This window comes from Pelodiscus sinensis, chromosome 2, assembly GCF_052426305.1.
Source record: "Pelodiscus sinensis isolate ZL-2025 chromosome 2, ASM5242630v1, whole genome shotgun sequence".
Taxonomy (NCBI): domain Eukaryota; kingdom Metazoa; phylum Chordata; order Testudines; family Trionychidae; genus Pelodiscus; species Pelodiscus sinensis.
Window position 1 is genome coordinate 223,353,305 of NC_143053.1, and position 12,923 is coordinate 223,366,227.

Genomic DNA, 12,923 nt, shown 5'->3' on the forward strand with positions numbered 1-12,923 from the left:
AAACAGAAGCAGATAGATTAAGTGACTTGACCATGATCATACAGGAAAATTGTGGAAAATCTGGGACTTGAACTGTGATCATTCAATCCTATATATATATATATATATATATAGGATGTGTCTAGACTGGCAGCTGTCTACACTGGCCACTTGAATTTCCACAAGAACACAGACGATCTCATGTAAGAAATTAGTGCTTCTTGCGGAAATACTATGCTGCTTCCGTTCGGGCAAAAGTCCTTTTGCACAAAAGCTTTTGCACAAAAGGGCCAGTGTAGATAGCTCAGAATTGTTTTGTGCAAAAGCGCGTCTAGATTGGCACGGATGCTTTTCTGCAAAAAGTGCTTTTGCGGAAAAACGTCCATGCCAATATAGACGCTCTTTTCCTCAAATGCTTTTAACGGAAAACTTTACCGTTAAAAGCATTTGCAGACTATCATGCCAGTCTAGATGTAGCCATAGTGTCTTTCCCAAAGACTACCCTTCCCCAAATAAATTCCTGGGTTGGTAGTGGCTGGCGAGGCTACTTAAGTAAAGAATAGTAAAAGGTCAATATGAATTCAGCAAGAATATTTTTTTGATTTTCAGGTCATTGAAGAAATCCACAAAAATTGGATCATGGACAGATTGCTAAGGAGGAGTACAAAAGAATAGAAAGGCTAACTCTCAAAAGCAGTTACATCTAATAAAGTATATAAAAGGCAATGAGAATAAGAAAAGGCAAACAGAGATTCTTTAAATACATTAAAAGCAACAGTAAGATGAAAGAAAATCCTTTAGTTAGTGAGGAAGGATCACTAATAATTGATGACATTTAGGTGCTTAATGCCATTTTGCTTATCTTCACTAAAAAGCTTAATGGTGGCCAGATACTCAACATAATTAATATTAGGAAGGGAAAAGGAACAAAAGCCAAAATAGAGAATGAATTTCATCATAGAATACTAAAGAAAATAGCAGAAGCAATCTCAGAACCACTAGCAATGATCTTTGAGAACTCTTGGAGTACATGTGAAGTCCCAGAAGATTGGAGATGGAAAGTGGGAAATATGATCTAGATTAAAGTACTATAAGGTGGCTGCACAACTGATTGAAAGACTAGAAAGACTGATGGAAAAAGTAATTTTCAGTGGTTTGCTAACACATGGAGATGGCATAGTAGGGTTCTGCAAGTATCATCCTTGGATCTGGTACTATTCGATGTGGCTTTGATAATGGAATGGAGAGTACACTTATAAAATTTGCAGATGACCCACACAGGGAGGGCTTGTAAGCACTTCAGAGGACAGAGATACAATTCAAAATGACCTTGACAAGTTGGAGAACTGGTGTGAATTCAACAAGATAAAATGCAATAACTCACCTGCAAAGTACTTTGTTTAGAAAGGAAAAAATCAAAGCATAACTACAAAATTGGGAATAACTAGCTCGGTAGTAGTACTACTGAGAAGGTTCCAGGGGTTATAGTGGATCACAAATGTAATATATTTCAACAATATGATACAACTGCAAAAAAGTCTAAACTCATTTTGTGGCATATCATTTTTGAGTTCCCAGCTGGAGTACTGTGTCCAATTCTGGACACCACATTTCAGAAGCTATGTGGACCAGTAAGGGAAAGTTTAGAAGAAAGCTACAAAAATAAAGGTTTTAGAAAACCTGACCTATACAGAAAAGTTTTAAAAAAAGTCATGTTTAATCTTGAGAAAAGAGGACTGAACGGGGACTTTGTAATAAAACAGGTTGTCCGAGCACCTCTGAGAGGGTCAGATCAGGGCAAACTGCTTATAACCAGAGCTACTTAGGCTATGTCTACAATGCAGGCTTTTGCCAGCAGAGAGTATGCTGTCATTTGCATATCTCTGCCATTGTTTTGTGAGCAAGAAGTTTTTGCGCAAAAACAAGCCGTGCAGATGGGTCTGTTTTGCGCAAAAAAACCCTTTTGCACAAGATTCTGTATACCTCCTTTTTTTGAGGCATAAGGGATCTTGCACCAAAGGTTTTTTCTGTGTTCTTGTGGAAATTCATAAACCTCTTGCGCAAAAAGCATCGGCAGAGATATGCTAATGACAGCACAGCAAATGCTAATAAGCACTTCATTAGTATACTCTCTGCTGGCAAAAGCCTGCAGTGTGGACGTAGCATTATAGCTCAAGACTGGAGACTTCCTCTAAAAGGCACCAAACCAGTCGCACACAGCACTCCAGCTGCCAATCTGGCCAGCAAGAAGTTGCACAAGCAAATCGCCTTAGACACTCCACCTTTACCTGTGCCACAACCAGCACCACTCCTTACACAGGTGAGAGGTTATAAAACCAATCTCACCAATTCCAAAAAGGTTCTCCCAGTCCTAAAGGACCAGCCATAGTCCCAAGTCAATTTATACCTCAGATTTTACCCACAAGAGCACATTGTGCCAATCTTTTAGAATCTAAAATTTGAAGGTATATTAATAAAAGAAAGAAAAGTTTGAGAGTAATATTGTTGAAGAGAATACATTACATACATCAATCACCAAGTTCTTGATGCAGGCTCTTAGCAGAGATGTAACAAACTGCCAGCTTACAAGTCTCTGCGGTACATCCTGTGTTAGGATGGGTTGATACTCCTTCCTGGCTCTCTCTCCCTAGCAAAGGTGCTTCTGGAGCAGAGAAGAAGAGTGAAGACAAAGATTAAGGCTTCCCCGGGATCATTTTATAACCTTGCCCATGCGGAGGGAAATACATTATTCTCCTGGGTGATGGTGCCTCCCAAAGTGGAGCTGATCACAGGATCAACAAACCAGTTTATGTCCTTTTTAGGCATGGAGTCCTGGAGTATCCAGGTGTGTCCTTCTCAGGCAAGGGGCCATTGTGCTCCTTAGGTATCAATTGGTAACCCTTAAGAGCTTTTGTCCAAGCAGTATTCACTGGGCCACCACCCTTCACAATAAGTGGTCAATGCCCACTATTGTCTCCCAGACAGAAAACATTAAAAATGTAAGTACAGAGGCCATATTCATACCTTTATGTATAGAAATCATACAAGTATGTGAGTAACATAGACAGAACTAGCACAGCATACACTTTGATTAGAAACCTCACATAGCCCACTTGGCACAGAACAAGTGGGGGCATCAATTGTCTGCCTGCTCACATTAATACACAATAACATAACAGACCTGATAAAGCTTCAAATATATTAAGGGCTGCTATAAAGACTATGATCAAATTGTTCTCTATGTCTGCTGTAGGTAGGACAAGAAGTAACAGGCTTAAGGAAAGGAGCATGGGAGATTTAGGCTAGATATTAAGAAAAAACTTTCGAACTATAGGGTAGTTAAGCTCTAGAATAGGCTTCCAGGGGTGTTATGGAGTCTCTATTACTGGAGGTTTTCACCTGTCAGTTATGATATAGGCTTATTATTTCTGCCTCATCCAGGGCCCTGGACTAGATGAGCTCTTTCAGAGCTCTCTATATTTCTACGCTGATATCAGAAGGAATGGAATTTGCATTGTCATTCTGAAATCTAATACATATCTATACTGCCTGTCAGCCATTAGAAATTGACGAAGAGGCAGTTGGAAGAAGAAAGAGGTTACAAATTAAAAACTTAAAGGAACTGAAAGTAAAAAAGTGCCTAACCATTAAAAAAAATTCAGTCTAGGTGTAAAAATATACTTAATCCGACAACTAGACAACATAGTCCTGGGGGGGAAAAAATGACTGAATCCCCAGAAATGCTATAGGTAACAACCAATACATTTTCTGCCTTCCTGTCAATCCTCGCTATCTGCTTTCTCCAAATGAATCTCTTTTTTTTTTCCTTCAGAAGAATTCCTTGTCACTGGAGGCCACTGGAAGCTTTTTATATTTAATTTCCCTCATATATTCATGAAAACTTGTGGGTATGTGTGTATATGTATGTAATCCTTCTGTCAGGCCATGCCAGCAGCAGCCAGGGCTGGGTTCAATATCTAGGGGTCCATTTTTATCCATCTCACACAGAACTGGCTCAAGCCCCCACCCAGTAGCCTGGGAAATTCATACACCCCTGGGCGCCTCTGAGGGGCAATGCTTCACCACTCGCAAGCACAGATTCTGAGTGTAGAAAAGAAACTTTTAATGAAAGATGAAGAGAAGTTTCATGGCATTAACTCAGAAAAATACCACAAACATAGTTCCTAACCCCCCCACAAGTAACGGTCCCAGGTCAAATGGATTTAGTCATGCCACCTTTGTGCTGCTCCTGTGGTCTGCTTGCGCCACCTGCCGCTGCTCCTACTGGTAGCCTGCCGGTCGTTCCCACCAGCAGCTTCCCTGGCCGCCTGACTCTGCTCCTACCAGCTGCTCGCCGGTCGTTCCCACCAGCCGCTTTGCTGGCCACCTAGTGCCCCTCCTACCAGCCTCCTGCTGGTTATTCCTGCCAGCCACTTCACTGGCTGCCCACCGGTTGTTCCTGCCTGCCGCCACTCCCACCAGCAATCTAGCTGGCTGCAATGGGTCTGGCTCCAGGCCAAACCAGTGACTCCAGCTCTTAGTGATTTCAACGCTTTAGCCCCCACCTAGATTGACAAAAGATTCCAGCTTCCATTGGACTAGCAAAAAGACTCCTGATGGGTGAAAGAGGCAGGTTAAACCAGTCTTACAGCTCACACCTGGCAGGCATGAAGAAGGCTGGCTCAAACCTCTTCCCTCCCAACTCAGTTCACTCAACTCTGGAAGGGGGCGGCTTGTTCATCTGAAACCTCTTACAATGATGGTGTCTCTCCTTCAAGCACTGGTGTCATATTTTACAGTTCCCACATTTAGGGGTAGCATGATTTGTGACCACACAACAGCCCAAATTAGTTACAATACAGCACATTCCATTCTAATAACCGATTCTCCATCAGCTATGGCTGAATTGGATTTACATAATCACACCCTGGATACCTTCCCCATGCCAGCATGAGCTGTATTTACATATCAACAGTTACTTATCTTGCAAGGCTAAACAATTTGGCTGTGTCTAGACTGGCCAGTTTTTCCGGAAAATCAGCCGCTTTTCTGGAAAAACTTGCCAGCTGTCTACACTGGCCAGTTGAATTTCCGCAAAAGCACTGACTTCCTACTGTAAGAAATCAGTGCTTCTTGCGGAAATACTATGCTGCTCCCGTTCGGGCAAAAGTCCCTTTTGCACAAAGCTTTAGTGCAAAAGGGCCACTGGTGACAGCTCAGATTTGTTTTCTGCAAAAAAGCGAAAATGGCGATCAGGGCTTTTTTGTGGAAAAGCGCGTCTAGATTGGCACGGACGCTTTTCCGCAAAAAGTGTGTTTGCAGAAAAGCGTCCGTGCCACTCTAGACACTCTGTTCCAAAAATGCTTTTAACAGAAAACTTTTCCATTAAAAGCATTTCCGGAAAATCATGCCAATCTAGACGCAGCCTTTGAGTTAGCATACCCACCCTGAGGGCTGCTGGTTGATTGCAAGCAGTAGTTCAGCCCCTGCTTACATATACATTATATCAGTGGTCCCCAACCTTTTGGGGCTGCCGGGCGCCTGTGGGCGGGGCCACTCATGCACTGGGTACCCGGGGGCGGGGCCGCACACGCAACTGGGAGCAGGGTCACGCACGTGCCCGGTGGCAGGGATACCCATACACTCCGTGCCCAGTGCCGGTGCCACCCATGCGCTACACTCCCAGGGCCGGCGCCGCTTCTGTACCTCATGCCCAGGAGCTGGCATCACCCACAAGCTGCGCGCCTGGGGCCAGCGCCTCTCCTGTGCTGCGTGCCCAGGGGCGGGGATGTCCATACGCCACACGCCTGGGGCCGGCACAGCCCATGCACTGCGCGCTCGGGGGTGGGGTCACTCATGTGCTGCGCGCTCGGAGCTGGCGCCACCCCTGTGCCGCATATCCAGGGCCAGCGCCACACCTGTGCCGTGCGCCTAGGGGCCGGCACCGCCCATACGCCACGCGCCCGGGGCCGGCACAGCCCTTGTGTCATGCACCCGGGGACGGGGCCACCCATTCGCTGCGCACCCAGGGGCTGGCACCACCCGTGCATCACGTGCCCAGGGGCGGGGCTGGCCCCGATCACTCGGCAGGCACACAGAAGTTGCCCGGCGGGCACCATGGTGCCCGTGGGCACTGCGTTGCGGACCACTGCATTATATAATACATAATACACACCTGAACTTCAGGTTAAAATGTTTGGTGTCTCTTTTGTTCCAGTCAAATCAGTTCATTGCTAGAAATGAAAGGTAGTATTGACATGGCATGTGAAAATGGCAATCCCATCTACTGAAACAATTGCTGAATCTATGAATATGAAGTCTGTTCCTCAGGGAATGCCACCACATCATTTTTTACCTATTGGTTATTATTTGTTTCCTTAACTTATCTTCAGAGGAAAGCTCTAAGATCTTCCACAATGCACTTTTTCAGAGGACAGACAGTATCTTACTTTCAGGTGATGCTTCAGAAGAACAGCTGCATAAGGTGTCATTCCCCCCCCCCCCCCATAAGTAGGGCTCCAAGCAGATGGAATTTACCACTGGTTCTGACACTGACATGGAATTTTTACTTCCATTCCCCAGTCTTTCACTGGTCTAAAGCTGCTGAAAGGTAGACATCTGCAGTGAGCTGCTGGTAGCAGAAACTGACTCTGTTTCACTTGATAACATTTTGTCTCAATATTCTTATGCTGTAAAGCTCAAATAACGCATCTAGCTTAAGGTCCTGGTTGTTTTTTAAATCAATTATCCAGCTGAATTGGTTGGGGGACAATGAAGATCAAGAGACTTATTGAAGGTTATGTAATTAATCAACCTGGATTTAAGCCTGGAATTTTCTTGACTCTCATTCTTTTGCTGTTCTTTATAATCCATTGCCATATCAGAGATGGCTCCTAGGCTGGGAAAATAGCTCCAGAGTGGTGGAATACCATGTCCAAGGGTACCCATATGATTTCTGGCAATCTGTGATGCCAAAAGTATAACGCTTTAGTGTCTCCTGCTGGTCACCTTATGGAGTAAAATTACTTTTTAAAAAATCACAGTATATGAAGATTTACAGGGCCTTCTGTTGTATTTGCGTTGCGTTGGTTCAATAGTTCTCTTTTGCTGCAAATTAATTCTATGTAGTTTATTTTCATATTTAGTTTTATTTTACACTGACATTTTATCACTAAATTTATCTGAGCCAATTTGCCGTTCCATCAGTGAGTGCACATTCTTTTAAAGTGTTCTTAACTGATGCCAGATTGAAACCATTGGGTGCTGAAGTCCTCTGTTTATATAGCTAAAAGCTTCACATGCTGTCATACCTCAGTTCAGACAGAGAGGAACCAGCCTGAGGCAAGAGAGGTCAGTTCAATCTCTGTGCTGTGTATTTCCTTTGACATAAATGGATTTGGGATCAGCTTCTATGCTGTTTCCCAATTAGTAACTTCCAGCAGCATTTTTTTATATGAACTCTTGTCTCCTAGAAACCAGACTGAGACCACTATGACCACTTCACAACATTTATTCATTACCAACTAGGTAACGGACCACAGCAGAGGGGCTCTCGTATTATATAGGCTGTCTGCTGAGTCCTCAGACTTTCTTGAGTTGACCTAACTAGCTGTACTCCCCTGCTGTTTCATGCTGATTAAATCATATTGCCTGGGTTTCACTGTCAATAGGTTTACACTGTTGAAGAACATGGAATGGATATTCTGATGTGGTCTTCAAGTGGAAATAAGGGAAGTAGGTGGACATATGCAAATGTGGTTCTCTCCAGCAACAGTCCTTTCAGAATCGCATTTGAAGCTGAAGTGGGAGGAATTGAGCTCACAGAAATTGCTCTTGATGACATTTCTTTCACCCTGGAATGCATGGATGCAGGTATGTGATTAAACAAATGCAGTAAAACACAATCTGAAATGAAGGGGTTTCTCATTTTACACTGGTGAATTTGTGGTGCTATACTAATGTGATTCATAATAGTGACCAGAAAAAGTATTTAATTTAAAGAGAACACCATTTAAAAAGTCAGCAGTTACCAGTTATTTGACCTTGGTATCTGAGAACCTATAGTTATCTCCTGTGAAGAATATAGAGGAAAATTCTGAGATCTCACATACTTCATGGAAATAATATTAAGAAAAGCACAGTGCTATTAAGAACATAAGAACAGCCATGCTGGGTCAGACCAAAGGTCCATCTAGCCCAGTACCCTGTCTGCCAACAGTGGCCAATACCAGATGCCCCAGAGGGAGGGATCACAACAGGTAATCCTCACGTGATCCCTCCCCTGTCTTCCACCTCCAGAGAAACAGAAGCTAGGGACACCATTCCTATGCATCCTGGCTAATAGCCATTGATGGACCTAACCTCCATGAATCTCGCTAGCTCTTTTTTAAACTCTGTTATAGTTCTAGCCTGCACAGCCTCCTCTGGCAAGGAGTTCCACAGGTTGACTGTGCGCTCTGTGAAGAAAAACTTCCTTTTTGTTTGTTTTTAACCTGCTGCCTATTAATTTCATTTGGTGACCTCTGGTTCTTATACTGTGGGAATAAGTAAATAACTTTTCCTTATTCGCTTTTTCCATACCAGCCATGATTTTATAGAGCTCTGTCATATCCCCCCTTAGTCGTCTCTTTTCTAAGCTGAAAAGTCCAAGTCATCTTAATCGCTCTTCATATGGGGCCCATTCCAAACCCTTAATCATTTTTGTTGCCCTTTTCCGGACCTTTTCCAATTCCAATTATTCCTCTTTTACAACACCCAACAGAATGTAGAATGCAAAACAAATACTGGCCACTATATCGGACAGTGTCTCTCTGCACTGGAGAAGAAAACTGTGTGGTATGGGTATGAGGTAAAATGGGAAATGTATCCTTTCTAATCCATATGGTAGGTTTTGATTTAGTCCTTCCCTATGTATATGGATTTCCCATTGCCATCAAAGAGTTCTGCCCATATTTTATTCATATATACACAAACCTAGAATTTAATCTGTAATTATAGAAGTCCCTGACAGTATCGACATAATTGAAGGCCTATTAGTGTTTTATTATGAACCCTATTTGAGAGGGATTTATCAATGCTGAACTGTAACAACTCTTTCTGGGATGAAAACAATCAGACAGGGTTTTAGCTTGGAATGGAATAGTTTTATGAGTGCAGAAGTCACTCAAAATTATTTTTAAAAGTAAATGGCTTGTTCTTTTATCTTTACTCTCTTCATAAACTATCTTAGCAGCATAACAAATTTACCATGCTGCCATCCTTTTTGAGAATTTATGATCGTGAACTTCTACTACAAAAGCTTTGTGACTTGAACTGTGCAAAAATGGCTTATATCGTAATGCCCTGTAAGAGTATTTACTATGTGAGTGGAATGTAGCATACAGAAGAATATCAAAAGAAAAAGTATATGTATACTGTACTGACTCTTTTTCAGCCACTAAGTTTTATGGAGATTTTTCAGTACAAATAGCAAGTACCTTTATTCACATGTGAACACCATAGTTTGCATTCAAATAATGGTATTTACATGAAGTTCAGTCATTCCTGAAACATTTATTTGAATGAAAAACAATTTGTCATGAGTGTTTGCAGATAAGGAAACAATAGGGATTGCATATGGCCAAATAAAAAAAAAGATACAGATTTGTCTGAAAAATGTTCTGGAATATTTTTTCCACTATTCAAACATCTCTAATCATGATTCAGAATTGTTCAGACAGCATCTAGGAAACACAGCCCATGTGAGAATTGGTTGTATCACACAGTGATTAAACACTGTCTCTATTGTTAGTGATTATAAAGCCGGTCTCTAGAGAGAACAAAGCACATGCTGGTTTGTACTTGACGTTTTGATGGTGCAATATGTTCTTACTTGTGTGAGATTTGCTAAATCTAGAAATATAAAGTGCAGCTTTTTTTTCCTGAAAGGTGCAGTTCAAGCAGAGGCTAATATTGGAATGACTTCCAATGAGCTGACATACACACGCTTGGTCAAGTGATTGTCCCAGATTTTGTATATCAACAAACTCATTCTCTCCCAAAAATCTGTTTAAAACTCACTCAAAGTTGACTTTCCATGGTATTGTGAGGAGGGTCACACCAGTGGGTTTTTAAATTGATGAGTATTTAGTATCCATGACTAATTGGAATGCCCTACAATCCCTGTTTAAATGCCCTCTGAAATCTGTAAATTGTCTTCTCTCTCTTAGTTCATTTCCGTAATTCTATTGACTTCACAGGGAGTCAAATGTGTTAAGGAAAAAAACCAGCTGGTTAAACAGGCATAATTGTTTATTTTAATTATGATCATTTAACAAACAAGATAACTCTTGAGGTAGAGTACCATTTTTTGACTGCTACCTGATTTTTACAAAGGGTTTTCCAGTTGCAAAATATTCTTAGGCAGATAGCAATCAATTTCTGGTTCATTCTTTAGTAGAAGTATAACTTGATCATGAATAGATGTCTGAGAATAGCCAATCTTCATAGCTATTGAGTTAGGTTGGTTAGTTCTGATTGGTCAGGTAAGTCAGAAGGCTTTCTATCTGTCATCTAATTTTGGATGAGCATCTCTCTGTCTACACAGATGCTTTTACTTGCACATTTTAAAAATGGTTTCCACAAATATTTATGAAGTTTTGGTTTTGGCTGTCACCAAACATGCATACCAGAAAAATGATTGCACAGACGTTTGCTGATTAAAAAAACCCTCAAAACAAGCAATAAGTATGGCTGAACAAAAACAGTTAATCACAGGCAATCACCATAGACCTCCCACTGAGGTAGGTCATAGTCACAAGGCAAACACACAGAGTCTATGCTCAGCGAATCCGTATTAGCCATCTTGTCATGTAACAAATAGAGTTGTGATCTAAACTTTATACTCCTGGTCTCACTCTGTCTCTTGAACTAAAGAAGCTACCATATACTCATGGCTGCCTGACTGTGCTAAAAAACATGACATGATGTCAAAAGTGACTGCATTGCTCATGAAACAAGAAATGGCTGCTTTTGTCAGGAATGCAATGGATTTGTGTGCAAATTGCTACATAGAGGAAGATGCTGCAAGCTGGATACCACAGGGAATCAAACAAAAAGACCCAGAACATTGTCAGTACACACACATATGAAACAACACCAACAATAAACCAGTAAAAGAGAAAAGAATAATTAAAAAAAAAACCCAGAGTGTTGCAAGTTCCCCTCCCCTTCCTCTATCCTTGATGATCTTGCTGAAAATCGGAGAAGAGGGGAACAACTCCTCTACATCTGTGCGACAGCCTCAGGAGCATATAAAAAAGAAGAGGGCATAAAAAGCAGTCATTTTATTGCACATAGTGGGAGAGGTGGCTCAGGAAGTGTATAACACATTCTTCAGCTGCCAACTGAAAATGTTCCCATTTGGGGAGAGGTCTTAAGAATGCTTAGGAACTATTGGTAACCCTAAGATTAATGTGATACTCAAACAATACCTGTTCTTCTCTCACCTACACTTAGGGGGAGAGATGTTAGATGAATTGGTCACAGAGCTGAGACAAAAAATAAGTCATTGTGAGTTTGGAAATATTAAAAATGACATTCTCCGAGGCAATGCTGTGTTCAGTGTCATTGATAAAGAACTAAAGGAAAGGTTGTTGAAAGAGACTGATTTTTGGCTTGTAAAAAGCAATAGGCATTTGGAGACACTCTCAAGCCACATTCTGACAGGTCTATACAGGCTTTTACACAAAAGTACAGGCCACAACCCAATCACATGAGAATCAGAACAAAGCAGACTCACCAACAGCTCATACAAAGAAATTATGCACATGCTGAGCGGTAAGATACCCACTCAAAGTCTGCCCAGATTTACCAGTAACATCACAACTATAGACAATTAAATCACTAGGTGCAGAGATACAACATACTCAAAAGACAAAGCCACATATCTCTGGCTGAACTAGAACATCAGAAGTCCCTTGTCAACACAATATCAGTATGGGGTAATAGAAGTCATATAACACACTCAGCACTTCAAGGCTGATGAGAGTCTTACCAGGCCTGGGGAAAAGATGGTCCAGCCTTGGGTCTCCTGGAAGGGGCATGGCCTCAGGCAGAAGCGACAGTTAGCTTCCTACAGCCGTTCCTTCAATGCCACCAGAACTGCAGAGCAAGTCTTGTTGAGGGCTCCAAGGTTTCAATGGTGGCGGCTGAGAGCCCTGGGCCCTTTCAAATCATGGGGCCCCAGGTTTGCGGCCCCCTTCCTCCCTCCCTAACATCGGCAACCCTGCAGTAGTGTATGCATACACTGAATGTAAGGAATGGACCTGAATGATACTGGGGATGAGGTTAATGTTTGCCTCTTAAATAAGATGCTAGGAGTTTTAAAACTTCGGTCATCTGAAGAAGTGGACTGTGCCCACGAAAGCTCATGATACCATCTACATGTTTTGTTAGTTTATAAAGTTCTACCAGACCATTTGTTCTTTTTAAAGTTTATCCTGTACAGACTAACTCGGCTACCCCCTGAAGCTGGTAAAAACATATCCACTATTTCAGGTGAGAAAGATGGATATTGGCAAGTGTTGTGATAATTGGGCCTAGAAATTTACACTCATTTTGCAGAGTTGAACTCACAGGTTTGGTAAATTCATAAGATGTCACAATAGCCTATTACAACAAATGCTGGTGGGAAAGGTAGAGAGAGAAACTGAATTAGTCTGAACAAAAAGGTCAAATGATATAACTCAAGGATTGTGTTAAAATCAAGCTTGGTGAACAAGAAGGTGGTGAAATCAGAAATCAGTGAATCAAAACTGGTGTGTCAGAAACTAGGCTTAATTGCTGGATAAAATAATGAGGGGGTGCGTTGTTCCTGCCACCACTCCTCTTCTCGATCCTTAATGAAAGAGGCTTTGACAAGAAAAATTATCTACTGGAACAAGTTTCACCATCATAGCTGCACC

The 12,923-nt window shown here is 41.9% G+C and overlaps 1 protein-coding gene across 1 annotated transcript in view; it reads left to right on the forward strand.

The window, feature by feature from the left end:
• The window catches only part of MALRD1 (MAM and LDL receptor class A domain containing 1), a 438,222-nt gene that overhangs the window by 335,340 nt on the left and 89,959 nt on the right, over nucleotides 1-12,923 (forward strand). Inside the window, exon 34 of the mRNA XM_089776725.1 lies at nucleotides 7,650-7,851. Coding sequence (XP_089632851.1) covers nucleotides 7,650-7,851 — 202 coding nt within the window. The remainder of the gene's footprint in view (nucleotides 1-7,649; nucleotides 7,852-12,923) is intronic.